Source organism: Typopeltis vanoorti, chromosome 13, assembly GCF_054136105.1.
Source record: "Typopeltis vanoorti isolate ZY-2024b chromosome 13, IOZ_Tvanoo_1.0, whole genome shotgun sequence".
NCBI classification, from domain to species: Eukaryota; Metazoa; Arthropoda; class Arachnida; order Uropygi; family Thelyphonidae; genus Typopeltis; species Typopeltis vanoorti.
This window is the reverse complement of record NC_143561.1, coordinates 16,057,338-16,077,669: the sequence shown is the minus strand read 5'-3', so window position 1 is coordinate 16,077,669 and position 20,332 is coordinate 16,057,338. Positions and strand designations below refer to the sequence as shown.

The 20,332-nt window shown below is 38.2% G+C and overlaps 1 protein-coding gene across 1 annotated transcript in view; it reads right to left on the bottom strand.

The window, feature by feature from the left end:
- Nucleotides 1-20,332, bottom strand: part of LOC150099950 (carbonic anhydrase-related protein 10-like) — a 121,759-nt gene that overhangs the window by 30,995 nt on the left and 70,432 nt on the right. The window contains exon 3 of the mRNA XM_090403181.1: nt 17,897-17,944. Within this exon, the coding sequence (XP_090259307.1) occupies nt 17,897-17,944 (48 nt within the window). The remainder of the gene's footprint in view (nt 1-17,896; nt 17,945-20,332) is intronic.

Sequence of the window (20,332 nt, the reverse complement as noted above, 5' to 3'; positions counted from 1 at the left end):
TCTGAAGTTCATCTTGACTTCTTAATATGGCGTGTCTTACGGTCCTCTTTAATTTTTCCAGTTATCTACACATTTGTGTAGATGATGTTTATAGATGGCCAAATCTATAGATTTGGCCATCTATAAACATAAGGGTAAGTTACACGATCCATTTTAAATGCCGATTTTTTATGTTTTTCCTTCAATTTCTTTACCATTTCATCTATATAGATATTAAATAAGAGTGACGACATTCGACATCCTTGACAGACCCCTCTGTTTATTGATTTCCATTCCGTTACTTCTTCATTGATTCCTAGCTCTTCAATTATAGCTATTGCAGCTGACTTGGAATATTTAGATTCTTGAGTAGAGGCCAAAATTTGTTTTCCAATCCACAAATGCCATGTGTGTGTTTCTATATTGACTTCACAATGCTTCTCTATTAAGATTTTTAATGTAAAAGCTGGGTTGACACACAATCGTCCTTTTAGGAAGCTATTTTGTTATTAGAAAAGTTTATACCTCTACACGTGATTTAATTTCGAAATTAATATTCATGCATATAACTTATAGACAGCATTTGGGAGACATTCCTCAGTAGTTTTCTCAATCACGCTTATCGCCTTTTTATACATTGTAATTATAATAGACTTATTCCAATTTTCTGGGATTTTTCTTGTTGCCAGATGTTTTTAAATAATTTTAAAAATCATTTGATGGAAAGGATACCTGTTCTATTTCATTACAAGTTCTATATTCATTCTATCTTCTCCAGGGGATTTTCTTCATTTATTTTCCTGTATGCTTGTTGGGTTTCTTGTAATATCATTTCTTCTGCTGTGTAGTTAAAGTAAGCATTATGTCAGATGGAGATTCGCTATTGTCTTGCCATAAGTTTTGGAAGAAGTCTAGCAAGGTTTACTCTTTGGTTATTGCAAATTTCACTTTTCTTTTATCTCTTTATTCATATTTCTTAGACTTTTGCAAGTATTTTGGCGTCTTCAGCGTAAGTCCTCTTTCCAATTTTGCTATAAAATGATCCCGTGTTCTTTTTCTGACACTTTTTTGGCTATTGTTTTGTATTTATAATTAATGTCTGCTCGTACACCCTCTGTCCAAAAAGAAACCGCACTTTTCGAAAATAGAAGAAACTAGTGGCGCCACTTGTTGTATCTTTTGGTTGTTGAAAGCGGCAACCTTCATTAGTGTTGTGTCAACTGTTTATAACATTTGTGTCATTAGAAGTCGAGTTATAGTGCCAAGAGTGAAAGTGTGTTTTGACGAACGGTCGGTCGTCACGATATTCATGCTGTACGCGAAGAATTCTCGCTATCAATCGCTTCAAAACTTCGACATAAAACTCACCATTGACCGTTTGCTCAGGAGAAATGAATTCTTTGTGGATAATTCCCTTGTAATTGTAGAAACAAATCGGCATTGTCTTTACTTTTGACTTCTCCAAGTGACTTTGTTTCGGATGCCCATCTTCTGGTGGTCTCCACTCAGCACTCTCGCGCTTTGTTTCGGGCTCATACTCAAAACACCAGTAACGATTGTTTCAAGGAAGTTTGAGTCGTCCTTGCAGTGTTCAATTCGATATATTTTTTAGTCTTCGGTCAACTGTGGGGAACAAATCGCGAATTCAATTTACGAAGGCCCAAACTCTTGGTCAAAATGTTGTGCACAGTTGATTTTGGAATCTTCAATTAATCTCACGGACGATTTCGGGTTTTCTTTGATGAAATCACGTACTTTTTGGATGTTAACTTCGCTCAGTCCAGTTATTTGGACGGCCCGGGTTTTCGTCGTCCTCAAGTGTGTAACGACCACTTTGAAATCGTTTTAAACCACTCGTAAACTTGAGTACGGGATAAGCATTCATCACCGTATACTTTTTGAAGCATTTGATGCATTTCGGTAAAACGTTTATCAAGTTTAACACAAGAGTCAATCGCAGCTCTCTGTTTGAAACTCATTTCTCGACCGTTCGTCAAACCACACTGTCACTCTTGTCACTATAACCCAGCTTCTAATGAAACAAATGTCATAAACAGTTGACACAACACTAATGAAAGTTGCTTCATATTTTCGAAAAGTTCGGTTTCTTTTTGGACAGAGGGTGTAGCGATTTTGTGTTTGTCGTCATCTTTTTTTCTGTTTGTTCTGTCATATAATCCCTTGTTTCTTCTCTCTCTCTCTTTCTTTTACTCATGATTTCGTTTTCATACAATTTTACTTTTATGTTTTTTTTTATTTTCTACACTCCTTTTGCTCTTTCTTTCTCATTACGTTCTCCTTAGTCTTTCGCTCTTTCCATCTCTCTCTCTATTATTTGTTCATTCTTCTTTCACTCTCTTTAGCTCTTTTGCTCTCTTATTCTTCTTTCTCTTTTATTTTATCGTTTTTCTTATCTTATTCTTTACATTGTCTTCACTCTCTTTCTATGTCTCTGTCTCTCTCTCTCTCTCTCTGTCTGTTCTTCCTTTATTTTTGTCATTCTCTCGCTACCTCACGTCTCTCTCTCTCTCTCTCTCTCTCTCTCTAGATTTTCAAATTTCTGTCTTTTTTCCGTTATAGCGACCCATTAATTTGCTTTAAGAGATTTCTAAAAGAAAAACAAAGCTCTTTCTCACCATCGAAAGTTTCCTAATCAGATATAAGAACAAAAACGAATGATGAAGGATGATAAGAAGGATGATGATAAAGAGAATAACGCAGGTAAATAGAATTTATGCAAAGTAAACGTTGAGTCAGTAGGCCGCTTAATGGACATTCCACACAATTAATATTTAGTTTGTGTGCGCTAATATTCTAAACAGTCCTTTATTGAACGATAAATATTTAATGGGTAAGTATAATGAGGTTTTGTATTGGAGTTGCCTTCTCGTTCGCCCACCGAGCAAAACATATTTCACTCTGCAGCAATTATGGCCTAATTACAGATATTAGTGAGCCGCTGTTATGGCTCAATACAGCGCTCTGCCAGGGGCATGAATCACACTGCACTCGGGGTGACATAAACATTCAGGACGCACTGGCCTAGCTGCAATTGTTACTTTAGCTGAGGTTAAGTGCGAAACGCGTTGCGTATCATTAAATTTCTGTGTGTGTGTGTGTGTGTCAATCGATGCCATTTTTATCTTCGCTCATAGCGTGTCGACTTTGTTGGATTGTCAGGTAGGGGACGTCTGATATTCGGTGATATCAATGACACACTCTATTTTCTTGCATTCGTTTTAATAGCATGCAGGACAATATTCTGAAGGTGATTTTATCGTTCTGGATGGAAATTAACTTATATTTCGAAACTACTACTACTAATAATAATAATAATATACTGTTGGCATAGTTTATTTTATTCTTGTTTGATTCATTTGTGGTGCGACCGTTAAGAAGTATGCCTTCCGGCTGTTGTTTAGAATTATAGCTGATCTGATTTTCCCTTTTCAGTCGTTTCCGACCGTAGATGACTTTGTAGGCTTGCCCACAAAGTATTCCAGGCGAGATGTTTATAGGATAGTTCACCACTGCTTTCCCCAACCCCCTATTTTATCCGGGCTCGGGACCGGCATATGGCTAGGACGTATTCATGACTGTAATCCATGTGTGTTCACCGGACCGGTTTGCCTGTTCTGGGGGACGTAAAACCTGAGTTTCCGGGTGAAAAAAATCCCTACCTCCGCATGAGACCGGCTAACTCACCTTTAGTCGAAAGAGACCAGATAAAGGTTCCTCACGTGATTGACAGGAATTGAACCCAGGTCTTTCGTCTATACTGACTGAGCTAAGGAGGCTCTAGAATTATATCGAAGTAGCTAAAGTTTATTTTAGAGTTACAGAATTCGAATTTTAAGAAGAAAACATCTCACAAACTACGTATGAGAACTTTAGATGAGAAATCTTTATAATTATTCACAAATAACAACGGATATTTATTTCCCACTATCTTAATCATTTTCAAACAAAGTTGGAGCTTTTTTTTTTGATATTTTTTTATTTATGAATTATGCACTGATCTTGTTTCGCTTAACGAAAATACATGTTTCAAATATGAGCTAGCTTACTATGGCATTCCTAGGTGTGCTTTCCGATGTCTTTATCATTTAAATCTATACAATGCTCAAAAGAGATGCCTGTAACCATCCAGGAGCGTTAAGATCGGAACCCCAACTAGCAGATTTACTGATGGTAGTGATAAGCTTCTTTTGTCATCGTATAGTGATTTAGTTATGGGCACCTTGTGTAATCTGGATTCGAAATGTGCCTAGAGGAGTAAACATTAGATCAGGAGTCTTCAATGCATGGCCCGCGATTAAATAAAAATTATTTTATTGAAGCCCGCGGGCCACTAAGCTATACTGCGGTATTTAGAATTGTAAGATGCTTTCCAGATTCCCAAGGAAGGCTGTGCATTTGATGCTTTACATAAAATCCTATAAAAAATAAATATTAAATAGACATGCTTCTTCAGCCATCGACCAGCGCCAAGCGATACTTAAGTACTAGTTTAAGTACATTGAAAGAACTTTAAAAAAAAGATTTCGTCCATTACCACTGTTTAATACACCAGAAGAATTTGTGCGAGAAAACTATTGGATTTAAGAATGTCGTGAAAATTATTGGGACTGTCGTCAACATTATTAGGGCAAGAGGATTGAATCATCGTCAGTTCCAAGAGTGTTTGACCCAAGAGTGCGAAGCGGATCTCGGCGATGTGGTTTATTATAGTGATGTGCGTTGGTTGAGCAGAGGGAAGGTTCTTAAAAGAGTCTTTGACTTAAGGAGCGAAATACAGCAGTTCGTGCAAACCAAGAAGAATCTGATTGCGGAATTTAACGATCCGAAGTGGATGACAGACTTTGCCTTTGTGACCAACATCTCGTTGCATATGAATGACCTAAATACGCGGCTACAATCCAAACATCATCTGGTGCACACTCTGTTTGATCACATCAACGCTCAAACTTTGGGAGGCACAACTCGCAAAAAAAAATACTTAACTCATTTTCAGCACAATAATAACGTGTTGCCACAAATCATTGCACACAGCACCATTTTTTTGGGTAAATGGGTGAAGCAAGAACGCTTTTCATATTCCCCGTTATCTGTTGAAGAAAATGGATGGATGGGGTAATATAGGGCTATAAGCTCTGATCATGGCAAGAGGGTAACAGCAATAGCTGAACCTCAGTTAAAATTTCATTGGTTACAGCACTGCCATCCATTACCCTCCCTAGGTACTGGATGGCAGTCCAGTACCCAGGGATTTTAGTTGCCTCGTACGACATGCATGGGCTGGAGTGGGGGATTTTTAAATAAAGCCCTTTCTAAAAATCAAGACGATCCCCTTTACCACTCCCTACGAGTGGCTGAAAGACTGTCGAACTCAGCGTTGGTTCCACTCAGTGATCCCCCCCCTCACCACTGAGCAGAATCGCTCATATTCCAGGGAAAAGCATCCACCGACAAGGCCCCTCACTGGCCACGCCGGAGAACTCCCCCCCCCCCCCCAGAGACTCAAAATGCTGTCTCAGGGCAAACCCACCGAAATCTAAGCCCCCCCTTCACCGGGAGCAAAATTCCGGAAGAAACCTAAGAGAGCGAAACTCTGCGTCCATTTTAGTCGCCTCGTACGACATGCATGGGCTACAGTGGAGCTGGTATGTAAGTAAAGTCCTCTCTAAAAATTAAGACGACATCCCGGACCACTCGCTATGATTGGCCGAAAGACCGTCGAACTCAGCATTGTTCCACTCAGTGACGCCCCCCCCCACCACTGAGAAGAACCGATCATATTATTATTATATATTCCAGGGAAAGGCATCCACCGACAAGGCCCCTCACGGGCCACGCTGGAGAACACCCTCCCCAGAGACTCAAAATGCTCAGGGCAAATCCCCCAAAATCTAAACCCTCACTAACCGGGAGCAAAATTCCAGAAGAAATAAAATGCGAAATGATAAAATAAAATAAAAAGCGAAAACCACACGTGTAAAAAAAGAAATCACCATCAATATACTCATAGGGACTTCGACATACAACAGCATACAAAATTTAAAAAAAAAAAAAAAAAAAAACAGCATTTCATGTTGATCAGTAATATTCTATTAAGTAATGAATACGCGGTCTCTATCCAGAATATTTAAAAATAAATGTAAAAAAATAAATAAATCAGCATTTCATGTTGATCAGTAATATTCTATTAAGTAATCAAATGAATACGCAGACTCAATCCAAATATATAAGCATCCCCTATAAAAGATGCTTAATGCACCACTTCCTTATAAGGACTGGCTTAAAGGGGGAAGCAAGAATGCTTTTCATCTTCCCCGTTATCTGTAGAGGACAGTGTAGGGATAAGGTGTTATTCAGCTATTAAAGTTAAAGCTCTCATCATGACAGGAGGGTAACAGCAATAGCCGAGCCTCAGTTAAAACTTCATTGGCTACAGCATTGCCATCCATTACTCTCCAAGGGTATTGGATTGAATGAATCAATCACCACATCTCACGATCGATTGATTCCAACATTTCTACTCCAATACACCACTTTTTCTTATTCTTAAAAGAACTGGGCGATGGACTGAGTACTTGACTCTTTATCCCGTCATCTGATTGAAGAAAATTTGTGTGGATGGGGTGTTATTGAGCTAAAAGCTCTAGTCGTGGCTGGGTAACGGCAATAGCTGAGCCTCAGTTAAAACTTCATTGGCTACAGTATTGCTATTTGTTACCCTGGAAGTCCTAAAAAGGACTTTTTTGGTTAGATCAACAATCTTTTTTATTCAATGCACCACTTCCTTATGAGGACTGGCTTAAAGGGGCGAAGCAAGAATGCTTTTCATATTCGCCGTTATCTGTAGAGGACTGTGTAGGGATAAGGTGTTATTGAGCTATTAAAGCTCTGATCATGTCATGGCAGGAGGGTAACAGCAATAGCCGAGCCTCAGTTAGAACTTCATTGGCTACAGCATTGCCATATTTAAAGGTAAAGCCGTCTCTAAAAATTCGGACGATCCCTAGGCCACTCAATCGTGGGCGAAAGACCGTCTATCTCAGCGTTGGCTCCACTCAGTGATGGCCTTCCACCCACACACTACCACCGAGCAGAACCGCTCAAATTCCAAAGAAAATCATTCACCGACAAAACCCCTCAGCGGGCCGTGCCGGAGAACACTTTCCCCGGAGACTCAAATTGCTCCCTTAAGGCGAAAACCTTAAGAGAGCGAACTCAAAAACTCTCGAATCTCATCGCCCAAGGGGGGGGGGGGGTAAAGCAAAATAGCCGAGCCTCAGTTAAACTTCATTGGTACAGCATTGCCATCCATTACCCTGATTAGTAAGTAAAGGGTAAAATCTCAAAAAATCGGACGATCTCTAGGCCACTTCATAGTGGGCGAAAGACCGTCCATATCTCAGCGTTGGTTCCACTCAGTGACGGGCTCCCCGACCACTGAGCAGAACCGCTCAAATTCCGAGGAAAATAATTCACCGGCAAGAACCCCTCAGCGGGCCGTGCTGGAGAACACCTTCCCTGGAGACTCAAAGTGCTCCCTTAAGGCAAAAACCTTAAGAGAGCGAACTCAAAAACTCATCACCCAGGATAACAGCAACAGCCGAACCTCAGTTAAACTTCATTGGTACAGCATTACCAGCCACTTGGGCCTGGCTCCCACTGAAGAGACCTCAATAAAGGTCGAAACTAGTCTGGGTAGTGGCCCTTCCTTTAATGCATAACATTAGACATATCCGCAAGGAGATGTGTTTTGCATTATGGGAGATACTGATATATATATAGGATATATAATAGGAGTGATTGTGTCTTGCTCCACCTTTGCAAGGAGTCTCCCTGGTGTTGCACCACCTTACCTTAGTCCTGAAGATACTTTCAGGTGCAAACTTTGTTTGCTCACACTTGGATAAAGGATTAAACTAAATTCATTACCTCCAAGTGTATGGGCAGTCGTGATTCCCATTCACCACTTATTTGCGCCCTATGGAATATATCCAGAGATATGCTAATTAAAAGTAGGTGTAGGAATATTACAATAAGTAATAGAAAGAAATAATAAAGTATTCTAATTCTTAGATAATAATGTAATATTACTATTCAAGAATCATTATATTAAATATGTAAATATCAAAATAATTTCCGTTTTTAGTATAGTAGATACAAATTATGTAATTGATAAATCGAAAAAGGAAATTACGCGCAGACTACATCTACAGCTTTCCTAAGTAAGTTCAATGATCTAAAAACCAATCAAAATAGAGTACGTCTATAATGGAAATATCGGTAGTTTGTTTATAAAAATGTACGGATTTAGAAATCAGCAAATGTTGCAGCCATGTAGTTATTGCTTGAGTACATTTTGTGTTACTGATGTTTATCACAAAAGCTAATTTTGTAGTGCACTGCTTCGTTGTGCGTATGAACATAAATGTGTACACACTCACAGCAAAGTATGTTTTATTCATTTTGTCGTTGGGTGAAGTGCTGCTGTTCGATTACGAAAATTATGCCTTTCATATCTTGAGAATGTAACCTGATGGTGATATTCTCAAGCTATAAACGAGAAAAAAATGAATTTCATTTTGCCCAAACTACATAAATATTCGCAGAAGTATGGAATTTAGAGAGGAGATTTAAACTGATAAATAACTTTATTGGTATACTAAATAATTAAGCATATTAAATAAAACATAAATAAAATAAAATAATAAAATAAAATATAAATAAAATCGATTACAAATTAAATAATTATTGTCATTCTTTTGAAGCTGTTGTGGTGCCTCACCTTTTAGACGGAACTTGCATTGAATAACTATCAAAACAACAATTCCAATTGGCTGAAGCTTCCGTCATATACAGGGTGATCAATGTGTAATGAGAGCTCCTATTCCACTGCCATCATCTTGAATTATTGTCGTCCAACAATGATGGGTCTATGGCTTCGTGTTGTAGTACTTGTATTCTTCAACGTCATGAGCAAGACTTAGACTTACGATTAACATGACTTTTCTGTACATCTAGTGTCCCCCCACTAATGCTTCTTGTTTTATTGTCAAATAGGCGAGATGATGTTCCCTTAGACTTTTGTTATATTAATGCTTGACTGAGTTTTTTTTTAATACTAACCGCATTCATGAGGAGTTACAGAATTTATAACACAGTCCTTTCTAACTCATGATTCGTGTTAGAGTGGAGTTTCTGTAATTAAAAAATACGTGGAACTATCTGTGTAGTATCCACCTGATGAAATGGTCTTCATCTAACAGTTGTTGTGTTAGTTGGCTCCCCATATGATGGGCATATTGAAAACCTGGGAAGAAGAGGATCCTGGCAGCCCTTGATTTGTCTCTGGAAGACAAATACTTTGTCCAGGAGTTTATAAACTGTTCCAATTTTGTACTGACTTAATAATGAGCCCAACCTATTTGTTATATACCTTTGATTATACATGCACCTAAGGATAAAGTGCATGTATAATTTGGTTGGTGAGGCGGAGGTTCTTTTTCCTGGAACCTGTTGTTCCAGATGCAGGGTGTGTTCTGCAGACAATATTCGCTCTCTCCTGGAGGATAAGGTTTTAAGAATTCCACGTTTCTGGGAGGGACGATGGTGTAAAGTGGCATGTGGGAATCTGTCTGTTTTCTGAGAAGAAGCTTACGATACATTGAACAAGCGAGAAATCCATCTGATTGCCTTGCATCTAAGATATCCAAAGAAGGCTAGAGTCCTTTCATTTTTCTTTTCAACAGTAAAATTAATTCTAGGCCAGTGGCGGCTCGTGGCTTGAAATCGTGAGGGTGCTGCAACTTTCGAAATATACATACACACTGTAAGTACAGTGTATACGTGTTTGGATAAAATATCAAAATTATGGTAAAAATTAAAAAAAAAATTGAACATAAAAAAATATTGTTTATTATCGATAAAATTATACAGTTTAGTATATTTCAAATTTACTTAAAAATAAAATCCATTATCACAACCCCAATAATGTACTAAAATAAAACCTATAACAAATGTTATGTTTTTTATTGTAATGTCCAAATATTTAAAAAGATGGAGTAAACACGATAAGCACTACGAACACTCTACTACTTGCGCAAACTACATATAAATAACAGTGGGTGTATATATATATATATATATATATATATATATATATATATATATATATATATATATATATATATATATATATATATATATATATATATATATATAATTCATTTTTTAACTTGGGGATACTGTATATTAGGGTTACCAAGTAATTTTATAAGCTTGGTTATTTAACTCCTAATCCCAAGTATGCAAACAATTAAGTTTGCGCCTGAAACATAGTTCAAGTCTAAAGATGGTACAACATCAGGGCAACTCATTGTAAAGGTGGGTAAAGATCTGATCACTATTCTTAGTATTTTCCCATAATGTAAAGCGCATTTCACTAAAAGATGTATACTGCAATACATTATGGGTGGGGTCACTACCCAGACCCGTTTCAACCTAGAAAACTGACTTTCATCTCTCTCTCTCTCTCTCTCTCTTTGGAACAGACTAAATATAAGCCTGCTTTTAGGCTGTTGGTTAAATACTGAATAAGAATGAAGGATTGTAAAGATAGTCTACAATCATGAAGGAATACCATGAAGACTCGATTTTTTTTTATTTTTTGAGAGAGAGACGAATGATTATTTGGTATACCAAGTTATTGAAGATTTCTCCCAAATACCTTGTAATCTTTTGTACTACGCCTAAAAGAGCGAGCGTTTGGATCTGGAGGATGGAAAGAATAATCTGCCTACGGAAGAGGAGAGATGAAATTGGCTAGATGGGCGTGGTTGTGATGACAATGGGCACGAGGTAAAGAGTGGCTGAATGAAGGGGAAGAGGAAGCTTGCAATATGTTGGTCTGGATTGACGAAAGACAGGTGAACTCTTACAACATACTTGTAAGGAAAAATGAAGAAAAATTAAGGATGTTTAGAGAGGGTTATTTGGTATACATTGTTTGTGTTAAAGCCATGAATATTAATATAGTCCATGTGAAGTGAATTTTTATTGAATTTTTTTTATCTTTGTAGTTTCGATTTTTTCATCGAGTACTTTATATTCACAAAAGATAACATAATGCTTTTAAAAAAATGTTTTATTTTTATGAGGTGCTCGAGAAGAATTAAGCCTAGTCTTCTGGCCTCGACCACATACACCAATATACTTCCTAAATCTGAGCACGATATGATAGAGCAAGTGGCTGCTTTGTGGTAGGAAGAGTAGGTGGATTCCCGGAAAAGTCCTTTTTAGGACTTCCAGGGTGACAAATGGCAATGCTATAGCCAATGAAGTTTTAACTGAGGCTCGGCTATTGCCGTTACCCAGCCATGACTAGAGCTTTAATAATAGCTCAATAACCTTATCCCTACACTGTCCGCTACAGATAACGGGGAATATGAAAAGCATTCTTGCTTCGCCCCTTTAAGCCAGTCCTTATAAGGACTATAAGGACTTTGTGGTAGGAAGAGATTATATACCCTTGGAGGGTAATGAATGGCAATGCTGTATCCAATGAAGTTTAACTGAGGTTCGGCTGTTGCTGTTACCCCCTTGGGTGATGAGATTCGAGAGTTTTTGAGTTCGCTCTTTTAGGGTTTTTGCCTTAAGGGAGCAATTTGAGTCGCCGGGGAGAGTGTTCTCCGGCACGGCCCGCTGAGGGGCTTTGTCGGTGAATTAAATTATTTTCCTCGGAATTTGAGCGGTTCGGCTCGGTGGTGGCGTGTGGGTGGAAGGCCAACGCTGAGATGGACGGTCTTTCGCCCACGATTGAGTGGCCTAGGGATCGTCCGAATCCGAAAATCCGAATTTTTAGAGACGGCTTTACCTTTAAATATGGCAATGCTTTATCCAATGAAGTCCTAACTGAGGCTCGGCTATATTGCTTGCTGGTACCCTCCTGCCATGATCAGAGCTTTAATAGCTCAATAACACCTTATCCCTACACTGTCCTTTACAGATAACGGGGAAGATGAAAAGCATTCTTGCTTCGCCCCTTTAAGCAAGTCCTTATAAGGACTAAGGTATTTTAGCAGGTATTGGATCGACCGTGAGATGCGGTGATTGATTTATTAATGCCCTTGGAGGTAATGGATGGCAAGAATGCAATGCTGTACCAATGAAGTTTAACTGAGGCTCGGCTGTTGCTGTTACCCCCTGGGGCGATGAGTTTTTGAGTTCGCTCTCTTAGGGTTTTTGCCTTAAGGGAGCAATTTGAGTCTCCGGGGAAAGTGTTCTCCGGCACGGCCCGCTGAGGGGCTTTGTCGGTGAATCATTTTCTTCGGAATTTGAGCTGTTCTGCTCGGTGGTGGGGGAGCCCGTCACTGAGTGGAACCAACGCTGAGATTAGGACGGTCTTTCGCCCACTATGGAGTGGCCTAGAGATCGTCCGTATTTTTGAGATTTCTCCTTTACTTGCATAGTCGGTGATTGATTCATTCAATCCAATACCCTTCGAGGGTAATGGATGGCAATGCTGTAGCTAATGAAGTTCTAACTGAGGCCGGCTATTGCTGTTACCCTCCGGTCATGATCAGAGCTTTAATAGCTCAATAACACCTTATCCCTACACTGTCCTCAACAGATAACGGGGAAGATGAAAAGCATTCTTGCTTCGCCCCTTTAAGCCAGTCCTTATAAGGATTATTAGCATATGATACAAGAATACTCTTGGAAGGTAATGGGATGGCAATGTATATTATGTGGGGAGGGTATTGAATGGCAATGCTGTACCAATGAAACTTAACTGAGGCTCGGCTGTTGCTGTTACCCCCTTGGGGCACTGAGATTCGAGAGTTATGAGTACGCTCTCTTAGGGTTTTTGCCTTAAGGGAGCAATTTGAGTCTCCGGGGAAACTGTTCTCCGGCACGGCCCGCTGAGGGGCTATGTTGGTGAATGCTTTTCATCGGAATATGGGCGGTTCTGCTCGGTGGTGGTGTGTGGGTGGAAGGCCATCACCGAGTGGAGCCAACGCTGAGATGGACGGTCTTTCGCTCACGATTGAGTGGCCTAGGGATCGTCCGAATTTTTAGAGACGGCTTTACCTTTACATATGGCAATGTATATTATGTGGGGAGGGTAATGGATGGCAATGCTGTACCAATGAAGTTTGACTGAGGCTCGGCTGTTGCTGTTACCCCCTTGGGCGCAGATATTCGAGAGTTTGAGTTCGCTCTCTTAAGGTTTTTGCCTTAAGGGAGCAATTTCAGATGGACAGTCTTTCGCCCACGATTGAGTGGCCTAGGGATCGTCCGAATTTTTAGAGACGGCTTTACCTTTGCATATGGCAATGCTGTAGCCAATGAAGTTCTAACTGAGGGGCTATTATTGTTATCCTCCTGCTATGATCAGAGCTTTAATAGCTCAATAACACCTTATCCCTACATAGTCCTCTACAGATAACGGGGAAGTTGAAAAGCATTCTTGCTTCGCCCCTTTAAGCCAGTCCTTATAAGGATTATTAGCTAGGTGGCAAGGAAACCTCCTGATTATTAATTATCATGTTCAGAGTTATATATTTTCAAGTGACTAGTTTATAAAACCCTTTTCCTGCTGTATCTTCAAATGGAAAATCCCTGGTCATTACAGTACTTATGGCATCCCTTGAAAGGTACCACCTGCACAGAAAGTAACAAGCCGCCGAAGGATATATCAAGAAACAAAGTATCTTGGTATATCTTAGATACTCTTTGCTGAACCATTTTTTTTCGTTCCCACATATCGTGTCCGTTCAAAGTCACTACCTCTTTAAATCCACTTCCTTTTAAGCACAGTACGTTACGTCCTTGCCACATTCCTGCGCGTGTTTAATAATGAAGGAAGTAGATGAGTTTCATCTCTAGGTGTGAAACTACCATCTTGCTTATTTGGAATCTGAAGTGACTTAAAATGGTCTCATTTGATCCCCAGAATAGGATTTCAAATTATTAAATCTTAGTGTGCATCCACAGTACTTGGTTTATAACATTTTGTGGTCTGCGCGATTAGCTTAGTGGCTTTGCGCTTCGCAACCATATGCCTGGGGAAGGAGTGTCCTAGGTTCGATTCCCTTCGACGACGTGAGGAGCTTATGGATCTTCCTCAGCCGTAACCAAGTTAGCTGGTCTTGGGCGTGGACAGCAGGGTTTTTCCAGCCAGTTTATCTGAGGTTTTTCATCCCACAAGCAGCCAAACCGTCTCCAGGAACACACACGGATTACAGTCAGGAATACTGATCCACCCATAGGCCTGATTCGTCAGCTTTGCCGGTTCCGAGCCCGGATAAAATATTGGGGGGGGGGCTGCTGAGATAGTGCTGTACTTCCCCGTAAAAAGGGACTAACGGCCGTTTATCATCATACGAAATTATTATTATTATTAACATTTTGTGGGTGAGATTTAAATAAAAAATTCACCTGCAGTTATCAATTATGCCAACGAGTCTGAAAGACAACAATTCAGTCTTTTAAAATTTATTGTTGTACAACATAAATAGAATTGGAATGATTAGTTACTGAACTTTTACATCCGTAATAAAAAATCTTCGAATAAATTAATCAAAATATCCACTTGACGTATTCGCTAGCTCTAGCCAATAAACATATCAAAAACCGCGTCTTAATTTAACTATGCAATCTCTCTCTCTCTCTCTCTCTCTCTCTCTGAGTATTCTTCGATCTCTTTATTGAACCCTGACCTCTCGTTCAATCACCGCATCTCTTTCTTTCTGGCATGAGCGCGCATCTACAAGTATCCCTTCCTAGTAGTTGGGGTTTGTAACAAACTATACGAGGGTCGATAACAGGCCCCAAACTCCGATGGAAGGAAACAGAAGTTGCATTGATGAATACTAAACAGCACACCCTAGGGGCGGGAGTGTAAGACTTTCCCTATAGCCAAATCCCCAATCGATCGCGCAAGAGAACAAACATCATCGATTAGAGCTACTTTTACCGTGTGGAGCCACATAGAAAAGATTTATTAAGAAGTTTATGGACCATGATAGAAGAGTCTGCGATCGGAGCTCGGTAGAGTCATTGAGAGGAGGAGGAATATCAAAGGAGAAAGGGAAATCTCTTCTAAATGAGGTAGATGCGATGCAAACACTTAAATTGCTATTTACATAACATTAACTGCATTCTGGGAGGCGGAGAGTAGAGAAAGCCATACGCTTGACTACTGCTTTGACACGTGCAAATGAGGTGTCGGACCATCAAATCGGGTGAAGCCTCTTTATTGACATAAGTAGCGTTTAGTCTGCTCCAAATCGTCGCTTTACAACTTTAGGTTAAACCACAACATAATACTTCTGCGAGTCGTATTTCAATTTAATGTACGTGGCAAAGACCGTTCTATCAAATGCTTTTATCCACCCACGTATAGTATTTGCTTGTTTAATTATATTGATTTCACAAGATAGTGTTTACCTGTTCTTATGTGCTTCGTGGCCGGTTACATATGATCCTCTAAATAAATAAATCGCTGAGTTTTTCCAGATTGGCGGTCTGTTTCTTCTATTTCCCATTTGAAAGACGTTATTATTGACTTAACATATCTTGGTAATGGTAGAGTTTTTCAAATCGGTGAAACTCGGTGGTCTGCTACGGTCGCAAACGAAGGGATCCACAACACATGATTAATAGAAAACACGCGCGCGCGCACACACACACAAGATATACTTTAATCATTTTTGAAATCAGAATTTTTTTTTGTCTTGCCATCATGGAGGGAAATAAAGGTACCACGCGGCGAATCCAGCTTAGATCCCTACTATTTTATGTCTGTATTCTCTAGGTAGTTGGCGATAACTCCAAGATTCCATAAAGAAAACCCTTTGTTATCCTAATTCACTTTCACTTAAAGAAAAAAAAAAACCACCGAGTTTCTTGCATTGCAAAGAAATCGAAACTAATAAAAGGGAATAAATATCAAGAGATTCTTACGACTGAGCTGCTGAGGATTCTTGCAATAGCCCTTTAAAAGAATGAGTCATTTAATTTTGTAGAGATAAAAAAATCTCCTACTAAGAGACGTTACAATAAAAAAAACTAAAAAGATGCTGTTAGAATACACACAACTTATTTCCTGAGTTGTAGTTATTCATGAACAATCAACAAACGTCCAAACACAAACTCTTAAAACAACAGACCATGTGGTTTCATCACGCTTTCGGATTCCATCGATGATTAGCTGAGGGAATGTACCATAAACTATTCGCCCAGTATATATAAAAAATGTAGGATATATATTAGTGCTTTTAAAAGTTGCCCATCAGCTGTCATGTTCTTTATGTGCAAGTATCTCCGATGAAGACAAATGCATGCACATTAGAGTGTAATGGATATTTTAATATCGTAGTTACCGGTATTTAGGGGATCTAAAATCACGATCACCCTTTGTGGGATGTTTAAAATAAGCTCTATGGGCCAAGTCACTTTAACGAAGTAACTAAGAACACTCTTGTAAACAGCAAATTAGAAAAACTGCATACAGAAAATCATCTGCTAATAGTACGACCCTTCATGTGTGGAACTAATGGACTACCACGGGGGGGTGTGGTGGTGGCCATCAGTCATAAGTTAGCTTATGTTTGCCTGCGTGGACAGTTGAGGTTGCTGTAGTACGCGTACTCGAAAGCGACGCACAATCAAACTACTAGGTGCTCTGTCGGTCGTCCGCTCCCAAATAGATCGTCACGAGATCGCGTTCCTCCTCCCACAAGTGTCTAACGCAGAGGATCGGTGTTTCGAGGCGGACAGGAGGCGAAGGGATGTCCTTCCCTATAAGCCTACTACGCCTACGTGCATGAAAAGTAATTATGATGTAGATCACGAGTCGCTAAGGCAGCCCATAGAGACGTGACACAGGAAACTTTGGAAAGGCGGAAATTGTCAGTGAATATGGCTGAGCGAACAGAGAAACCCAGCGTGGTTCAAGGGAACAACGTTTACGTCACACACCGCTGGGATAATCGAGCCTTACTAAAATAAACAACTGCATTTACATATTTGTTCATAAAACCTTCTCCTATAACCTTTAATTTTCACTTTTGACCTTTCTGTTTTTATTGTTACGTGATGTACATCTTTAATCTTCTTCCTTCCCCTAATCCTAATCCCATAACCTTTGAACTTTTCTCTTTAAGTGGTAACTTTATCTTCATATCCGAGCTTTCTTCATTGACTACTTTTTCTTTAGCTGTTTACGTTTAAATTTTGATTATAAATAAATTCCACCATAACCTAATCTTATTATGTGACATTTCTTCGTCGAAATAACACTGGATAACAAACACATTAACCAAAGATACGAGAACAGCTTGTTTAGTATGCCACTAGGTAACATTTCAAGAGATATTCTGCGTACTCTTTGATTCAAAAACACGATTAGAAAGTAGCCTTCTATGATTTAAGTTTATGCTAAAGAATCATATCCTAACTTGAAGAACGATTTCGATTATAACTCGTACATGGATCACAGCTCAGAGTAACGAAAGACATTCATTGAGATGCTGGAATATCAAACTAACATACTACTCTAAAACCCGGACGAATGTATTGTATTCCTAGGATTCAAACAGAAAAACACATTTTATAATAATAATAATGATGATGATGAACATCAATAATAACAGCAAATGCATGAACATCAATATTAACAGTAAATGCAGATTATGCGATCAGAAATTATTATTATTATTATTATTATTATTTTCAATGTTAAATGTATTCTACTATGTTGTTATTGCATCATTCCATTTGGATCCTTTATCTTTTCTATCTACATTAGCCATCGTTAACCCTTTATCATTAAAGGTCAGTAATTAAAGTTCTTTTTTTTTATCAGTAATCTTGACTTTTGATTTTATTTTTAACTTACCTGAAATACCTTCGTATGTCCACCATTCCTCCCAACTTCCGCGGACACCTGCAAGAACAAAAATACGAAAATGCAATTTTATTGAGAATGCCGTTCAAGTGATATCATAAAAACTAAAGAGTTAAAATGAGTGAGAATGAAAATAAAAATTAAAAAAAAAATACGAAAAACTTAACATAAGAAATATCATTATATGCTCATTTGTAACATTTTTTTTTTTTTTTTAGTGCTACAGTGGTTTAAGAAAGGTAAGGCATCGATGACTGGATAATAAATAACATAATAATGGCCATTACAGGAAAGGAAAGAAAACACACTTTACATGGCTCATTTGTAGACCAAGATGCAATGCGAACTATTGTAATTTTTATTCCAGTAAAATGAATATTCAAATCTATTATGCATCAGTGTCGATTTAATAAAGAACATCTTAACTGAGGAAACGTATAATACAGATAATTTTTCAAAACACATAGAATATAGCAAAAATTTAGCAATAATTCTCAACCCAACTCCTAAATTCAAAAAGACTTGAGCATTTAGTTCGTAGCATTATAGTTCTAATTGTACCAAAACAAATTCAATTTATCTCATTCCCTATAAGGACTGGCTTAAAGAGGCGAAGCAAGAATGCTTTTCATCTTCCCCGTATTCTGTAGAGGAGATTGTAAGGATAAGGTGTTATTGAGCTATAATAAAGCTCTGATCATGGCGAGGGTAACAGCAATAGCCGAGCCTCGGTTGGAACTTCATTGGCTACAGCATTGCCATCCATTACCCTCCCTGGGTACCAATTTTAGTCGTCTCGTACGACATGCATAAGCTACATTGGTGCTATTCTTATCCCACGGGGATTAATTTATCTTTTTCTGTGGGATGACTAGTAAAGTTATATTTATATAAAAAAAATTTCACTAAAAGTCCTTAAGTTTTAAAAATAATTTCAAAATGTTTCTTAAATTTTCAAAAATTTCGGCTATTATATAACTTACTTTTATATTTTATAAGAAAAATTTCAATATTTGAAAATAATATATTAAATAATGAAACTGATTAAATCTTAATTTCACATTAATCAAACGAAATTATATATAATTATAATATATATGCTAATATTTTCTGCAGTAATTTAATAACTGAATGGCATTTCAATAATTTGAAATGCCTTTCAGTTAAATCTTAATTTAATGAAACTCATTAAATTAATATTTAATGAGTTTTATTATATTATATTTAATATATTATTTTAAAATATTGAAGTTTTTCTTATAACTATAAAAGTAAGGTATATATATAATATAATAGCCGAAATTTTTGAAAATTTAAGATAGATTAATATATATATATATAAAGAAAATCACTTCTCTTAGAATAGTTACTTCACAATATGTATTTAAATTTGTATTCTATATTTAATGACATAAAAATACAAAACTCAGTTAGTTGCTTTATGTATAAATTACTGAACTGGTAATTAGAATACTAAATTGTACTATCTAAGGCAACTCCCATGCCGAAGATTATATTCTCATAATCTCTCTGGTAAATTTCCAAATTTTTTAAAGTTTCATGTTATTTGACTATAAAATCATTATGTATCTTTAATATATTTATGTTTATTTACTTAATTTTCCAAATTAAAGCATTATGACTCTAAAATTTGGTATTTTATAGAATTCGATTCCAATCTCCCACAAAATTAATATGATTAAGCTAATATAAAATATATAGGAAGCATTAAACAGTATCAAGGATGGAGATGGAATCAATCGACCGTGAGATGCGGTGATTGATTCATTCAATCCAATACCCTTGGAGGGTAAGGGATGGCAATTCTGTAGCCAATGAAGTTCTAACTGAGGCTCGGCTATTGCTGTTACCCTCCTGCCATGATCAGAGCCTTAATTGCTCACTAACACCTTATCCTTACACTGTCCTCTACAGATAACGGGGAAGATGAAAAGCATTCTTGCTTCGCCCCTTTAAGCCAGTCCTTATAAGGACTATAAGAACAGTATCAAGGATGAATGCAGGATGGATATGAATCAATCGACCGTGAGATGCGGTAGATTGATTTTATATGAGATGCCCATATATAGGGTAACGGATGGCAATGCTGAACCAATGAAGTTTAACTGAGGTTCGGCTGTTGCTGTTATCCTGGGTTAATGAGTTCGCTCTCTTAGGTTTTGCCCTAAGGGAGCACTTTGAGTCTCCGGGGAAAGTGTTCTCCGGCACGGCCCGCTGAGGGGTACGTGCCGGTGAATTATTTTCTTCGGAATGAGCGGTTCTGCTCGGTACTCGAGTTTCACTGAGTAGAACCAACGCTGAGATTTGGATGGTCTTTCGCCCACGAATGAGTGGCCTAGAGATCGTCCGATATTTTTGAGATATCACCTTTACTTACAAATACGGTGATTGATTCATTCAATCCAA